This window comes from Brachyhypopomus gauderio, chromosome 9 (genome assembly GCF_052324685.1).
Source record: "Brachyhypopomus gauderio isolate BG-103 chromosome 9, BGAUD_0.2, whole genome shotgun sequence".
Taxonomy (NCBI): domain Eukaryota; kingdom Metazoa; phylum Chordata; class Actinopteri; order Gymnotiformes; family Hypopomidae; genus Brachyhypopomus; species Brachyhypopomus gauderio.
Window position 1 is genome coordinate 3701099 of NC_135219.1, and position 13114 is coordinate 3714212.

A 13114-nucleotide genomic window follows, 5' to 3' on the forward strand; every position below is an offset into this window, starting at 1 on the left:
ATCAAAAGGACCATTTCGGAAGAATTGGTTGATCTTTGTTTGCAGAGTCACGAGTCATTTTGTATTGTGAGTCACGAGTCATTTGGATGGCGAGTCACGATTCATGTGTGAGTCATGGCGCGGATGTTTCTGCATTTCACTATGTCAGGAAAGGACATTGTATCCAAGGACAATGGGATTCGGCCGAGCTCCATGGAGCAGATGGCTAAGCTGAAGCCAGCCTTCATCAAACCACACGGAACAGTCACGGCTGCTAACTCCTCATACCTGGTCAGTGACCAATCGGATTCCTGTTCATTTATTGGCCAATGATCATACTTTTCTGAACTTTAAACTCTACTCACGTGCGTGTGCTTGCGTGCGTGTACTAGACTGATGGCGCCTCTGCAGTGTTGATAATGTCTGAAGAGAAAGCACTTGCACTGGGTTACAAACCTAAAGCATATCTCAGGTGAGTATCTCCTCACAACCCTCTACATAAAATTACACACACTCTGTTGTACCAGAGGTTTACACCAGGACTGCATCACTACTTGATGACTTACACTACTACAAATGCTCCCTGCCCCGAACTGTAATGCGGCATGTCGCAGCCGGTTGTTTGCGTGCGTGTCCTAAACTTTTGTGAGCTCTTCTTGTTTGTTGTGATTTTTAGAGATTTCGTGTACGTGTCTCAGGACCCTAAAGACCAGCTCCTGTTGGGGTGAGTGACAGACGCTCTGCTCAGGTCCTGGATGCCTCTCCTTTCTTGTGTTTGTGTGAGGTTTTGTTTGTTTGTTTGTTTGTTTGTTTGTTTTTGGCATGTGCAGCATGCAGGGCTGTTAGTCGGGCGGAGAGGGGCTTGGCGTGTGCGTGTTGAAATCCACACGTTACACGTGCTACGCATGTCTGCCACCTGCTCGAGCTGTTTGATTATTCGGTGTTTGCTCTTTACGGCTTTTATTGTGGTCTTTCCCATGGAGGAAAATCTTTTCATGAACATTTATCTTGTGTTCTGCAGTGGGGGATTTTATTTATTTATTTAGTTGTTGATTTGTTTATTTTTTTATTGGTTAGTGGTAGAGATGCAATAAGCCTAAGTAAGTCATGTTTCACTCCTCTTCTGCCATTGGTCTGTGGGGTTTTTTTTTTGTGTGTCCAATTAAATTGAGTGTGTGCTTTTTATTTATTTATTCATTTTTTTGTTTTTGTTCCTTCGTTATGTGTTCTTGGCTGATGTTACACTAAGAGACGTGTGTGTGTGTGTGTGTGTATGTTTCAGGCCAACCTACGCCACACCGAAGGTTCTGGAGAGGAGCGGCCTGAAAATGGCCGACATCGACGTGTTTGAGTTCCATGAGGCGTTCGCTGTAAGTGTTCGTTTTCTCCCAACTCTCACATACAAACTTCATGAAATCATGGCTCAACACACACACACACACACACACCTGCTCTGATATGAATTTTTCAGAAATTTGTGATTTCCAGTTTAGGAAGAAGCTCAAGGTTGTCAGGTTGATAAGATTAAGTTAAACATGTGGCTCATCTTAACCTCTGGCTTAAGTTGTCTGGCTGTGAAGGCGTCTGGCTGCGTGTATGTATGTAGGTGTCAATTTTATGTTTAAAGCTGCAGTGTGTATGGTTCTTTAACTAAACTTGATGTTGCATTACTGAGTCAAGAGGAAAATATATCCACTGAAAGACTATGTCCTGCTGCTGTGAGTCACCCTGTAAAGCATGAAATATTCATTCAAAAGTCCAAGCTGTCGGGTTTGATTTGGCGGGAGATTTTTTGGAACACATCAGATGTCTTTATGTATTAACATCACACACACACACAGGCTCGTTGAAAAGGTCCTACTTGATGGGCTGGTTGCCTTGGTAATGTTAGTGGGGGCGTGGCTCACAGCGCTGATCTGAACAGCACAGAAAGTGAATGGATGGGGAGGGACAACGCTGAATTTGGAGACACTGGGACAACAAACCCAGTCGTCCAGTATGACTTCATCTGTGGTCAAAGCAAAGAAACGCAGAGCCGAGGACAGGCAGCAAGTATGGGACAGAGACCGAGTTCTGGCTGAGACAAAAATAAACATTAGTTGGCCTTTCAGTGCTGGTGGCAGGAGAGATGCTAAGTTGAACAGGTATGTTGGTGGTTTGCTGGCTAACTAACAAAAGCAGCCATCCAGATAATCATTCTGGAATTTAATGTTACCCTTGTAGTGCAGTGTACTCTTGTAATGCAGTGTACTCTTTGCTGTGTAACTAATGTTAGCTGGTTAATTTGCTAGCTTGTTGTTTTTTCTCTTCAGAGTACTTCTGTTATTTGACAAACCAGGGCAGTCATTATTCTGAGATAATTTCCAGAGCTACTGTCTGTCATTATGTAAATAAAGATATACATAATGTGCATTTTTGTCATAAAAAGTAACCACGTTTTTTCTCGTTATCACATTTGCATCTTGGCCTGACTTACGATAACTTTGAAAATGGTTAATGATGGATAAATTGCTAAATTAATCTAACTGATGATACTTGAGGTTTCATAGGGCTACCTAACTTTGACTGTGTGGACAGTTAGCAGCAGACATTGTCAAAACAGTGTATTCCACCAGAAATACTTATTTAAAAATACCAACACATTGTTTAGCAATAACCTTTTAGCAAACAGTACCTTCTCCTAGCTAACCTGCTCAGTCAGTTAGTCATGGCCTGGCGGTTAGGGAACTGGTCTTGTGACCGGAGGGTCGTGGGTTCGATTCCCAGACAGGCCATGACTGAGGTGCCCTTGAGCAAGGCACCTAACCCCAACTGCTCCCCGGGCGCCGGGCTAGGGCTGCCCACCGCTCTGGGCACGTGTGATCCACAGCCCCCTAGTAATCACTAGTGTGTGTGTGTGTGTTCTGACTGCACAGATGGGTTAAAAGCGGAGGACAAATTTTGATTGGGGTGTAAAAATCACAATTGACAAAATATGGCACATTTTTTTTACACACACATTTTCACAGTACTCATTAGAACCTACATGGGACAAAAACTTATTACTGAATTTCCCACTCGTGGGATCAATAAAGTTTGTCATCATCATTAAAAAAAAGTACGAGTTGGTACTTTTTGGATATGAATGAGTTGTTTTTTTTTTTATACATCATCTGCATTTGAAGTCTGATCAGGATATGATTACAACAGAAGATAATTAATTTATGTTGTCTGACACTTCCATCACCTGTTGTGTTCTGATCTCATTGTATACTCCTTCAATGTAAACGAAATCATCAAATCTACCACATTTCAAATGATATTCCAGCACGTTTCATGCAGTTGCATATTTCCACCAGAGATGTCGCCAATTCCCCAAACTTACTTAGTGCAGTTTTAATTTGTTGTATACATACAGTGTAATGCTTATTGTCTTTTAGGGCCAGATAATGGCTAATCTGAAGGCCATGGACTCTGACTGGTTCGCCAAGACTTACATGGGAAGGACGTCTAAGGTGTGTGTGTGTGTGTGTGTGTGTGTGTGTGTGTGTGTGTGTGTGAGTGTGTGTGTGTGTGTGTCTGTGTGTGCGTGCACGTACATGTTAATATCTTTCAATCCGTGTGTCCCTTGCCCAGGTTGGCTCTCCACCGATGGAGAAGTTTAACATGTGGGGGGGGTCACTGTCTCTCGGACACCCTTTTGGAGCCACTGGATGTCGTCTGGTTACCACGGTAGCACACCGACTACAGAAAGAGGGGGGGCAGTATGGGGTAGTGGCAGCGTGTGCAGCAGGTGGACAGGTGAAAACACACCCACACACACACTTACACTTATATGCTCTTGCACACTCACACACATCCACACTCCAAACACCCCCTAAGCACACACATACACACACCCACATACCCCTCACAACCACAAAGACCCCACACACACCCACATACCCCTCACAACCACAAAGACCACACACACACACACCCTCCCACACACCATACACACAAAAACACACACCCACACCACTTCACCCCTCCACACCCCAACACATCCCCCACATATGTACACACACACACACACACACAACACACAGATGCAACTGTATGCACACACTCACATAAGTGCATAGAGAAACATACATACAGAGACATTCACATACATACATGTAGCCCAATCCACACATTCACATTACAAAACTGTAATGTTACTCATATCTATGCTGATGAACTTGTTGAATGTGTGTTCTGTGGCCCGTTCACACACACTTCTCTCCTGCTAATGAGTTCTTTTTCTGCTTCTGTCCCAGGGCCATGCAATGGTGATTGAGGCTTATCCCCAGTAGGGCTTTTGACTATGGGGTGGCAGAGCCTTTAACTAACACACACACACATGCACGCACGGCAAACAATGTAAATAACAAACATCATAATGCCTTGAGAAAGAAATCACTTCTGAACGTTCCCTAAAAGTGTGGAAAGGTGTGCTGTTGTGGCATATTCTAACATGGGAATTATTGCATTATCCCAGCAGAGCCTAATTAGAGTCTGATGACGATGACGTTTACAGCACGCTAGTTACTCTCACGGTGCGTTTCATTAGTGATGTGATGCCAAACTACGCCATGCCGATCCCGAGTTTAAAAAATAATAATAACAATCACCTTGTGGTTAGGTTGTGTTTTTCTAGATCTCTAGGTCTTGTAAACTCATAGTTTAGCCTGCACACTGACTTCAGTTCTGGTCTTTTCAGGATTATGTACATAGTTCCCAATGTAGCAGGTCAGCTTGTGTTCAGATCTTAAAGAGTAATAAAACTACATGAGACAGTAATAAAAACTAAGAACACACAGCACTTGTGTATGTGTGTGTGTGTGTGTGTGTGTGTGTGTGGGGACTCCGCAATCAAGGACACTTATTTTGTTTTTCTCTTTGTCTTCTAATGATTTTGTCAAATAAAATGAATCTAATTTCAAATCTTTTGTTTCTATCTCAGATGATTTAGGCTAACTGATAAAGCACACAGTGGAATGCAGAGAGGAGCAAAACATTAAAAAAAAATAATAATAAAAATATTTTTGTGGTCATTTTATTGTGCCTAATTATGTAACCCGTTATTTTCTTAATATACTGATTAGCAAGTGAGGAAATGAACACACACACACACCTGAACTGATCAGAATATGTACATCCTCTCGAGCTCCGTTGGCGCGCGGTGCCTACAAGGCAAGGTAACTAGCCTTAGCAGTGGGTTAAACAATAGATCAAAAGTAAAATACTGCATTTTCTGATCTTCCACTGCATATAATCACTAACTTTTCGTTACGCCTGCCAACAATTTCTATTTCTTTGTTAACTTACAGTTGAATTCATTGGCAGGAACCGTAAAGGCGCGAAGACGCGGGTCCTCGCGGCGCATAATTTCAATATATTGGCGCCGCGTTACGTCACGTAAGTTCTGCGCGCGCGCGCGCACGCGCCACCCAGCGCTGAGCGCGTCTGCAGGGAGAAGACGGAGTTTCAGACGTGGTGTTTACTGAGTGAATAATTGTATTTTTATGCACCCAGAGGAACCGCGGCAGATCTGCTTAATTCATCCCGGTTCCCTTGGTGTGTAAATATCATCTTTTCAACTCCTCTGAAGAAAAAAACTACACATCTCGCCGGTGGACTCGTGCGCACCGCAGCCAAGTTCCCCATATGAGCGGTCACAAGAGATTTCGTTGACTTTTTGTGCACACGTAACACTCTCATGCAAACGATTCTCACCTTTTCCAACATCCATTGACTAAATAGGTTGTTTTTCCTTAGGATTGTTCGTTTGCCATTATCCTAAATCCCCTAAAGTGTCGGATTCATTAAAATTATTTTTTAAACAAATTAATTCCGATATTTTTTCCCAAACAACACTCGCCTCTAGCCTACTTCTGTATTTGCGTATTCGTGCAAAAGTTTTTGGGAGGTTCAGATATTTTGAACAGGAGCCGACTGAGTGGGGGAAGACTATGTTTTTATCCGGATGCAAAATTGAGTAAAATGTAAATAGCGGTTGCGTGTCGGGGAAAAGGATTTTTTTTGTTTTAACCAACCTTCAAAAAGCCTCAACCCGCGAGACGGGAGAACGAGCCCCGCTTTTCTCCGCAGCAGCGCGAGCTTTGATCAGTCGTGCGCCTTTTTATGGTGTTTGACTGGAGAATGCACCCGGTGCTGTCGGTACAAATCTGCCTCACTCCTAACCCCGTCAAAAAGAGGGAGAGGGAAAGGGTGAGAGAGACCCTTTAATCTCGTCCTTCTGCACGCGCTCGCACGAGCAGCAGTTCCTGTCTGCACCTGCTGAATTTCACGCATGAAAGGGGAGCGCGTTTGGCTCCGCTGCGCGCGCGTCCCCCGCTTCCCAAGTTTACTCACCCGTTACCGGTTGCCGCTGCGAGGCCTCGACGTTTTTTTATTATTATCATTTTTATCGCCCGCCCTGATGAGAACGATGATAAATACAAATCGTAATGTCTTACCTACCAAAACCTAAAATGAAAGGCCCTAGCACGTGCTCCCGGGAGTAAACGATATCTGTTTATATAGCCTGAATTAAAACGTTTTAAATGGGCTGATATCTATCGCACGATTCGGAGAGGCGCTACGATCCATATGCGGTTCCCACATGATCTAATTTTTTTCGGCTTAGTTTGTTCTGTAATTCAAAATTGTTAAAGTTTATTTTAAGTTTATCTATTTAACTTCGCTACTGGGCTGTGAAGCAGTAGATAATGTTTCTTAAAATTAATTATTTTTTATTTTATTTTTGTTTGAGAATGTTTTGTTCTTTTATAAATGATTACCCTTTGTACCTGTATTAAAGAAGTGGAGACATTAGTTGAACATTGTTTTTGTTAAGATAGGAAGCACTGACCATAATATTCAGCTTTTTGTCAGAGTGAGGTGGGAAACAGGGCCACGTTGTTCCCAAATCCACAGTAATCCGACGTCTCGTTTGCGCTGCCGTGGTTCTCAACTGGAATAGAAGGTGTTGTATACTCACCCGTGAACGGGTACGCAATTTCTTGCGAAGAATCAAGACTTGAACCGTTCATCTGAATTTAAGTTGATGTCAACAAAGTCGTGTAAAAAAAAGAACAAAAAAGACCCACGCATATGTGTTGCTTTAATGCTTCCTGTGTCAGGGAGGAGATGTGGATTAGGCTTAGCAGTGTTTTACGGCGATGTCAGACCTCGGTGTAGTCCCAGGGCAGAGCGTGGTAGGCTGGGCCCCTCCAGTGGGGCGTCATTGTTACACCTTGACAAGAGACGACTGATTTGGCAGCTCGTGCGGTTAGAATTACAAAATAGAGAATTCATCTGCAATTTCATTTATCCTAGTGGTTCTTTCTGTTACTTTTACATCAGGAGGCTGTAGTTATTACGTTAAAAGGAAGGAGAAGGCATACAATTCACATATTTATTTGAGTGTGTGTGTGTGTGTGTGTGTGTGTGTGTGTGTGTGTGTGTGTGTGCATGTGCTCAGGTACATGTGCACGCCCACTGCAATCCTGTGCAGTGTGTCCACTGTGTTTTGCTGACGCTGGACAATAATGATACAAGGCTGTTGGTGTGTTCTGTCTTCGTGAGTCACCCGCTCTATTCCGGGCACTGCCGTCCATGGAGCGGTGTGGAAAGGCCATGAGGTCATCACAGTGTGTCCTCCTGCACTCTTACTTTTGACTTTGCACCCTATTAGCAACAGCACACCGTAGTTGAGTGTAATTGAATGGGTTGTGTAGTTTACAGTACAGGGGGTCGTTGTGCGTTCCTTTTTTTCAGTAGTCCTGCAACATTTGCAGTGAGGTTGTTCCATGGCAGGCGTTTGGCATGTGGAAAAACTGTATGTCTCCACATTTTAAACTCGCTCCTCGTGTTCATGGTATATTCGTCTCTTTCGCACATCTCTCTGCCACCGGTCCTGTTTTTTCATTTTTTCCTTTATCGTGTTTGGCTAAAATACTCAAGAGGGAATAAATTAATCTGTCTTTTCAGGGAGGTTTTTTTTGTTGGTGCTTGTTTCTAATTTGTAATTCGTATTGATCCATCCAGGTGGAAAAGACGCGTGTGAATTTCTAATGAATCGAGGGATTATTTCATTTTTAACCGGACGCAGACACAATTCTCATTAAATTGCAAAAATCATTACAGACCCCAATACTACACACAGACAAATCAAGCTACTGCTTGTTTTTCAGACAAGAGATCTGTGTGTGTGTGTGTGTGTGTGTGTGTGTGTGCGCGCGCGCGCGCGCGCACGTGCATGCGCATGCTTGCTTGTGCCTGTGCAAGAGAGAGACATGGTTAGAGAGATGGAGAGAGTGTGTGATTAGGGGGGTATGCAGTGGGGGAAAAATATAATGAATTAAAATGGCGGACATGAATTGAGAGCGGAGTGTCAAACACTGTCAACAAGACGGCTTTCTGTCACGCGGAGAATTTGAGACATTAACAGCTTCTGTCATTCTGCTGACAAAATGGTGGCAGAGATTTCCCTGGGTGCCGAGATGACTGCCGGCGTTTGTCAACAAGCCGCTGTCAGAGCGCGGAGAGAGGGTGAGCGCTCGGCGTGTCAGTGACAGCTACCACACCGAGATCCCACGAGCCCTCTCCCAGAGACCCAGAGCTAGAGAGAGAGGATTTGTGTTAGGGGAAGACAGGTGGAAAAAGAAAAGGAAGGGAGAGAGAGAGAGAGGGAGAGAGACAGTGAGAGTGAGAGAGAGGGAGAGAGAGGAGGAGAGGGGGGGATTGAGAGAGAGGGAGGGAGAGAGAGAGAGAGAGAGGGAGGGAGAGAGAGAGAGAGAGAGAGGGAGAGAGAGAGAGGGAGGTGAGGGGAGGAGAGGGGAGGGGCACACGCCTCCTGCACACCTTTCATATAAAATTGCAGCAGGAAAATGAGCTGTCACTCCAATTCCCAAGATGCTTTGCTGTTTAGCATAAGTGCGCTGTGTGGGCCGCTGTCGGACAGACTGACTCAGACAGATAATTAACTAAAGCTGCAGTTTTCCTCCTCTCCTCTCCTCTCCTCCCGCTCCCTCGCTCCCTCCCTCCGCTAGACGGCTTCTCCCGCACTCATCTGCATTTTTTGCCAGGGGCGAGCGGTTAGCACTCGAACCAGGCACAGAGAGGGTAAGAAGCCAATTAGTCAGGTGGATGGATGAGTGATTGACAGCTGGCTGCTGCTACCGCTGTACCGAAGTCCCTCTCTCACACATTAATGCGCCGCTGTGTGTGTGTGTGTGTGTGTGTGTGTGTGTGTGTGTGGATGAGCATGGAGTCTGACACTGTAGCCTTGTGTACTGTTTGCTGGCTATTGCTCTCCTCCTTCCTGCTGTTGTGTTTTCTACCACTCCATTTCCCCCTCTCTCTCTCTTTTCTGTCTCCCCATCTCCTTTTCTCCTTTTCTTTCTCTCCATCCTCTGCTGAACTCCATGCTGTGCTTCTGTTTTTCTTCCGAGTTCCTCTCGTCCACCACCGATTTGTTTTTTTTTACTCGTGAGGCACCTCTCTTCCACATATTCTTCCATTGCTTTCCACCCATCACTCCGTTCTTCACATGCTGTACATCCATCCATCCACCCATCTCTCCATCCATCTATCTATCCATCCATCCACTCCTCTCTCCTCTCCTCTCCTCTCCACTTCTCTCCTCTCCTCTGTCATGTCTCTGTTGTTACCCAGACTCTTTCTTTGCTGTTTGTGCCTCGATCTGTTTGTTGGCATAATTGAGGATGCCAAAGGCCATAGCGCAGCATCACACACACACACACACACACACACACACACACACACACACACACACACACACACACACACACACACACATTGTAGGGCAGGTTAGGTTGTGGCCTGTAGTATGATGTTGATTTTGATGTGAGATCATGTGGTCCCTAATCTAGATCTGAGTGCTTTGAGTTCTGGCCTGGAGAGAACACCTCCAGCAGTCTATGGTGTTTCACACACACACACACACACACACACACACACACACACACACACACACACACACACACACACACACACACACACACACACACACACACCCTAAATACTGGCCTAAGAGAGCTCAACCATTGCCTGCAATAAGTAGGGAAACACCACAACAAGAACAATAGTATGTTTTATTTAAATATGTTTATATATCACTTACTATATAAAGCTGCTTAACATATTTAATGTTTACAGTGAATGATACTTAAAAATAATACATTGTTTATTGTTTACTAATATATTTCTAGAATAATACATAATGTCTTCTTACTATAATTAGTTGAGTTTAATAATTAATATTGTCTTAAGTACTGTTTGTTATTTTACCTTTATTGTCATTATTGTTGTACAAATCAATGGATTCAATAATTATTCCCATTTCCACTATTCACAATAATGATCAGTACATCACAGAACATCCTCCCACAATCCCAGGTTGCTCCGACGTCCAGCTTCACAAAAGCTCTCCTGATCTTCACGTGCTCGTTCTTGCAAACTCAAGACTCCACAAATTTAAACTCCACAAGTTTGACTTTTTTTCTGTCACCGATGGTTTGCAGAGATATTCAGATTAATTTTATATGTAATATATTATTCAAAACCTACCGCTCAAGAATGAGATTTCCATGAGTAAAATAAGGCAGGGTACAATAAACTAAAAAAAGGAGACTAGTGTTAGCTCAGTGAGGCATCTGTGTGAGTGGCCTCTGTTTGTGTGCAGAAACAATACTTCTGGATTAATAAGGTTTCACCATTAACGTATTGTCTGTGAGTCTGTCTGTGAGTCTGTCTGTGAATCTCTCTGTGAGACTCCTGGTATGATGTTTCTGAGGAAACCCAGACGAGGAGATGCAGCAGAATACATCTATGAGAATCCCCAACTGTACCATCTACACCGTAATCAAGAAATGGAAGAATCTTCATGCAACCCACACGGCACCTCTATCAACCACATCTTTGAAACACCCCAGATGTCAGTGGCTGGGGTAGAAGGTAACATGTCTCTGTCAGCATTGTCCAGACGACTGCGGCAGGACTGGCACTGGGGCAGAAAGGACGATGGACCTTGAGATGTCACCACCTCAGAGCCTGTCTCCAGTCTGCGACGAAGCACCCAGACATTCCCACGGAGACTAGCAGAAGTTGCTATGGCCACATGAAACAGAAGTAAAAGTTTTGTGTTAGGCAGTACATTTGGTGCAAGCCCAGCACAGAGGTCATTCCCACAGTATGGCTACAGAGGGGCACAGTGGAGCTACAAGGATGGGCATGGCTGGGGGCGGTGCCAGGGGCGGGACTGGAGGCGTGGTTAGAAGGGGGCGGGGCTGCATCATGTTGCCTAATTGTTCCTTAGCAGCAAGGGCAGGAAAGAATAACAGTGTGTCCTCTCAGTATTGTTGAGTTCAGTATTGTAGTCCTGAGTCCAGCATTGTTAAACATTGCAAGACACTCTTTTTAAAGATGCAAAATTATATAAAAAATGTATTTAAATGATCTGCAGTGCAGCTACATACAGGCTGTACTGACTGTAACAATGTGTTTCTGAATACTAATGTGGTGTTCATATTCAGGGTTGTTATTTTCATTACTTTCAACTTTCTAACTGCTGTAATGTATTGTTCCATTGTTATCACTGGAAACCTTCACCAAGGGTGAGATGCTTTGAATAAAATAATACATTAAAAAAAAAGAAGGTGTTTTTTGCATTTACTGTACACCGTTACATTTCTGCAGTCTGTTTTACGGTACACGAGTTATCTGACTGACATATAAAGATGCTTTTTACAGTGGACTGGGAGCAGACGACATGTTATTATCCCCTTCAGCAGACTGTGTCATGGAGAATGCGCGGAGCGCGTGACTGGATGAAGAGAGGAGGTTTTGACTGAGGTCAGCATCAAAACAGCCGTTTAGCGGCGGGGAGGAGGGGGGTAGCGGGCGCCATGTTTAGTGTCTGTAAATGTTCAGTCTTGACGTGGGGGTGGTGGAGGCTTATTTTACACCTTAAGGGCATTTATCCCTCAGGCATTGCTCTCACTGTGGCGTCACACTGCTAGCAAACACGGCGCCGGAGCAGCCAAAGCGCTAACTGTCTCTGTGAACTAAAACCAACTCAACCGGGGGGAGAGAGAGAGAGAGAGAGAGAGAGAGAGAGGGGGGGGGGGGCTCGGAGCTTGAGTCTACTGTAAAGGTGTTATGGATTTATAATTCAAGCTAAAATATGCTTAACATAATTCAAAACTAATATTTTGTATTAAAAAACGTAAGTTGTCAAACGTCTTGGTCTACTTATTTTGTAGTAAATAAACTTATAATTGACACATTGGTCATTTAAACACAATAGCAGGAGGAAAGGCGCCGGAGTTGTCCCGAGTTCATGGTGTCTGCCTGTACGACAGAGCAAAAAACACATTTTATTATTTTTTTTATTCGATTTTATCATTCAGCAAACTGCTGCAAAGCCATCAAAGAGCGCGCGGATTTCCCGCTTATTCTTCATTTCCAGTAGCCAGGAGCTCACAGCCCTCAACAGTCTGGCACACCGAGTAGTTTCCTTTGTCTAAACTTGAGGTCCATACGTTGCCACACCGCAGGAGGAATATGGCGAATGTTCCGCACAGACACCAATCAAGCCGACGGCACACAGGTGACAACCTGCGCGCGGCGCGTGGCGCACGGCGCGTGGCGGCGCACGGCGCGCGACGCGGCCGACCTTTCACCACCGCTGTATTCAATTATGACACCAGCGACGAGCTCGCGCTTATTCAGACCCGGGATAATCTTCCATTCGGGTCTATTTTTATATGCGCCGCTCTAGCGACAAACCGTAAGCAAAGAGTAAAGAATCTGAGAACAGAGGCTTACATGTGTTTTACTTGTTACGAATCTGAGTTAGTTAGGAACAATTATGCACGTTTATGCTGGCTAGTCCAAAATAGTATTTAGGCAGTGTAATGCAAATTAAGCAAATGAGGTTGAATATGGCCATAGACGATACATAATGTTGGCTGTATCTACATATGTCACAGCTTTCCTTTGAATTCCAATGATTGGTCAGTGTGTTGTCAGTGGTGTCAAAGATTCTGTGGTGTGAGATTGTGCTTTATGGATTAAGTTCTATGCATCGTGTTGAATTGTGAAA

At 44.3% G+C, this 13114-nt stretch overlaps 1 protein-coding gene across 2 annotated transcripts in view; it reads left to right on the plus strand.

Annotated features, from left to right (window-relative positions):
* The window catches only part of hadhb (hydroxyacyl-CoA dehydrogenase trifunctional multienzyme complex subunit beta), an 8853-nt gene extending 3927 nt beyond the window's left edge, over positions 1-4926 (plus strand). For both annotated transcript variants that reach the window (XM_077016524.1, XM_077016525.1), the window contains exons 10-16: positions 149-270; positions 372-451; positions 656-703; positions 1262-1349; positions 3399-3473; positions 3595-3759; positions 4260-4926. In XM_077016524.1, coding sequence (XP_076872639.1) covers positions 149-270; positions 372-451; positions 656-703; positions 1262-1349; positions 3399-3473; positions 3595-3759; positions 4260-4295 — 614 coding nt within the window. In that variant the 3' untranslated portion in view covers positions 4296-4926. The remainder of the gene's footprint in view (positions 1-148; positions 271-371; positions 452-655; positions 704-1261; positions 1350-3398; positions 3474-3594; positions 3760-4259) is intronic.
* The last annotated feature ends 8188 nt before the right edge of the window (positions 4927-13114 follow it).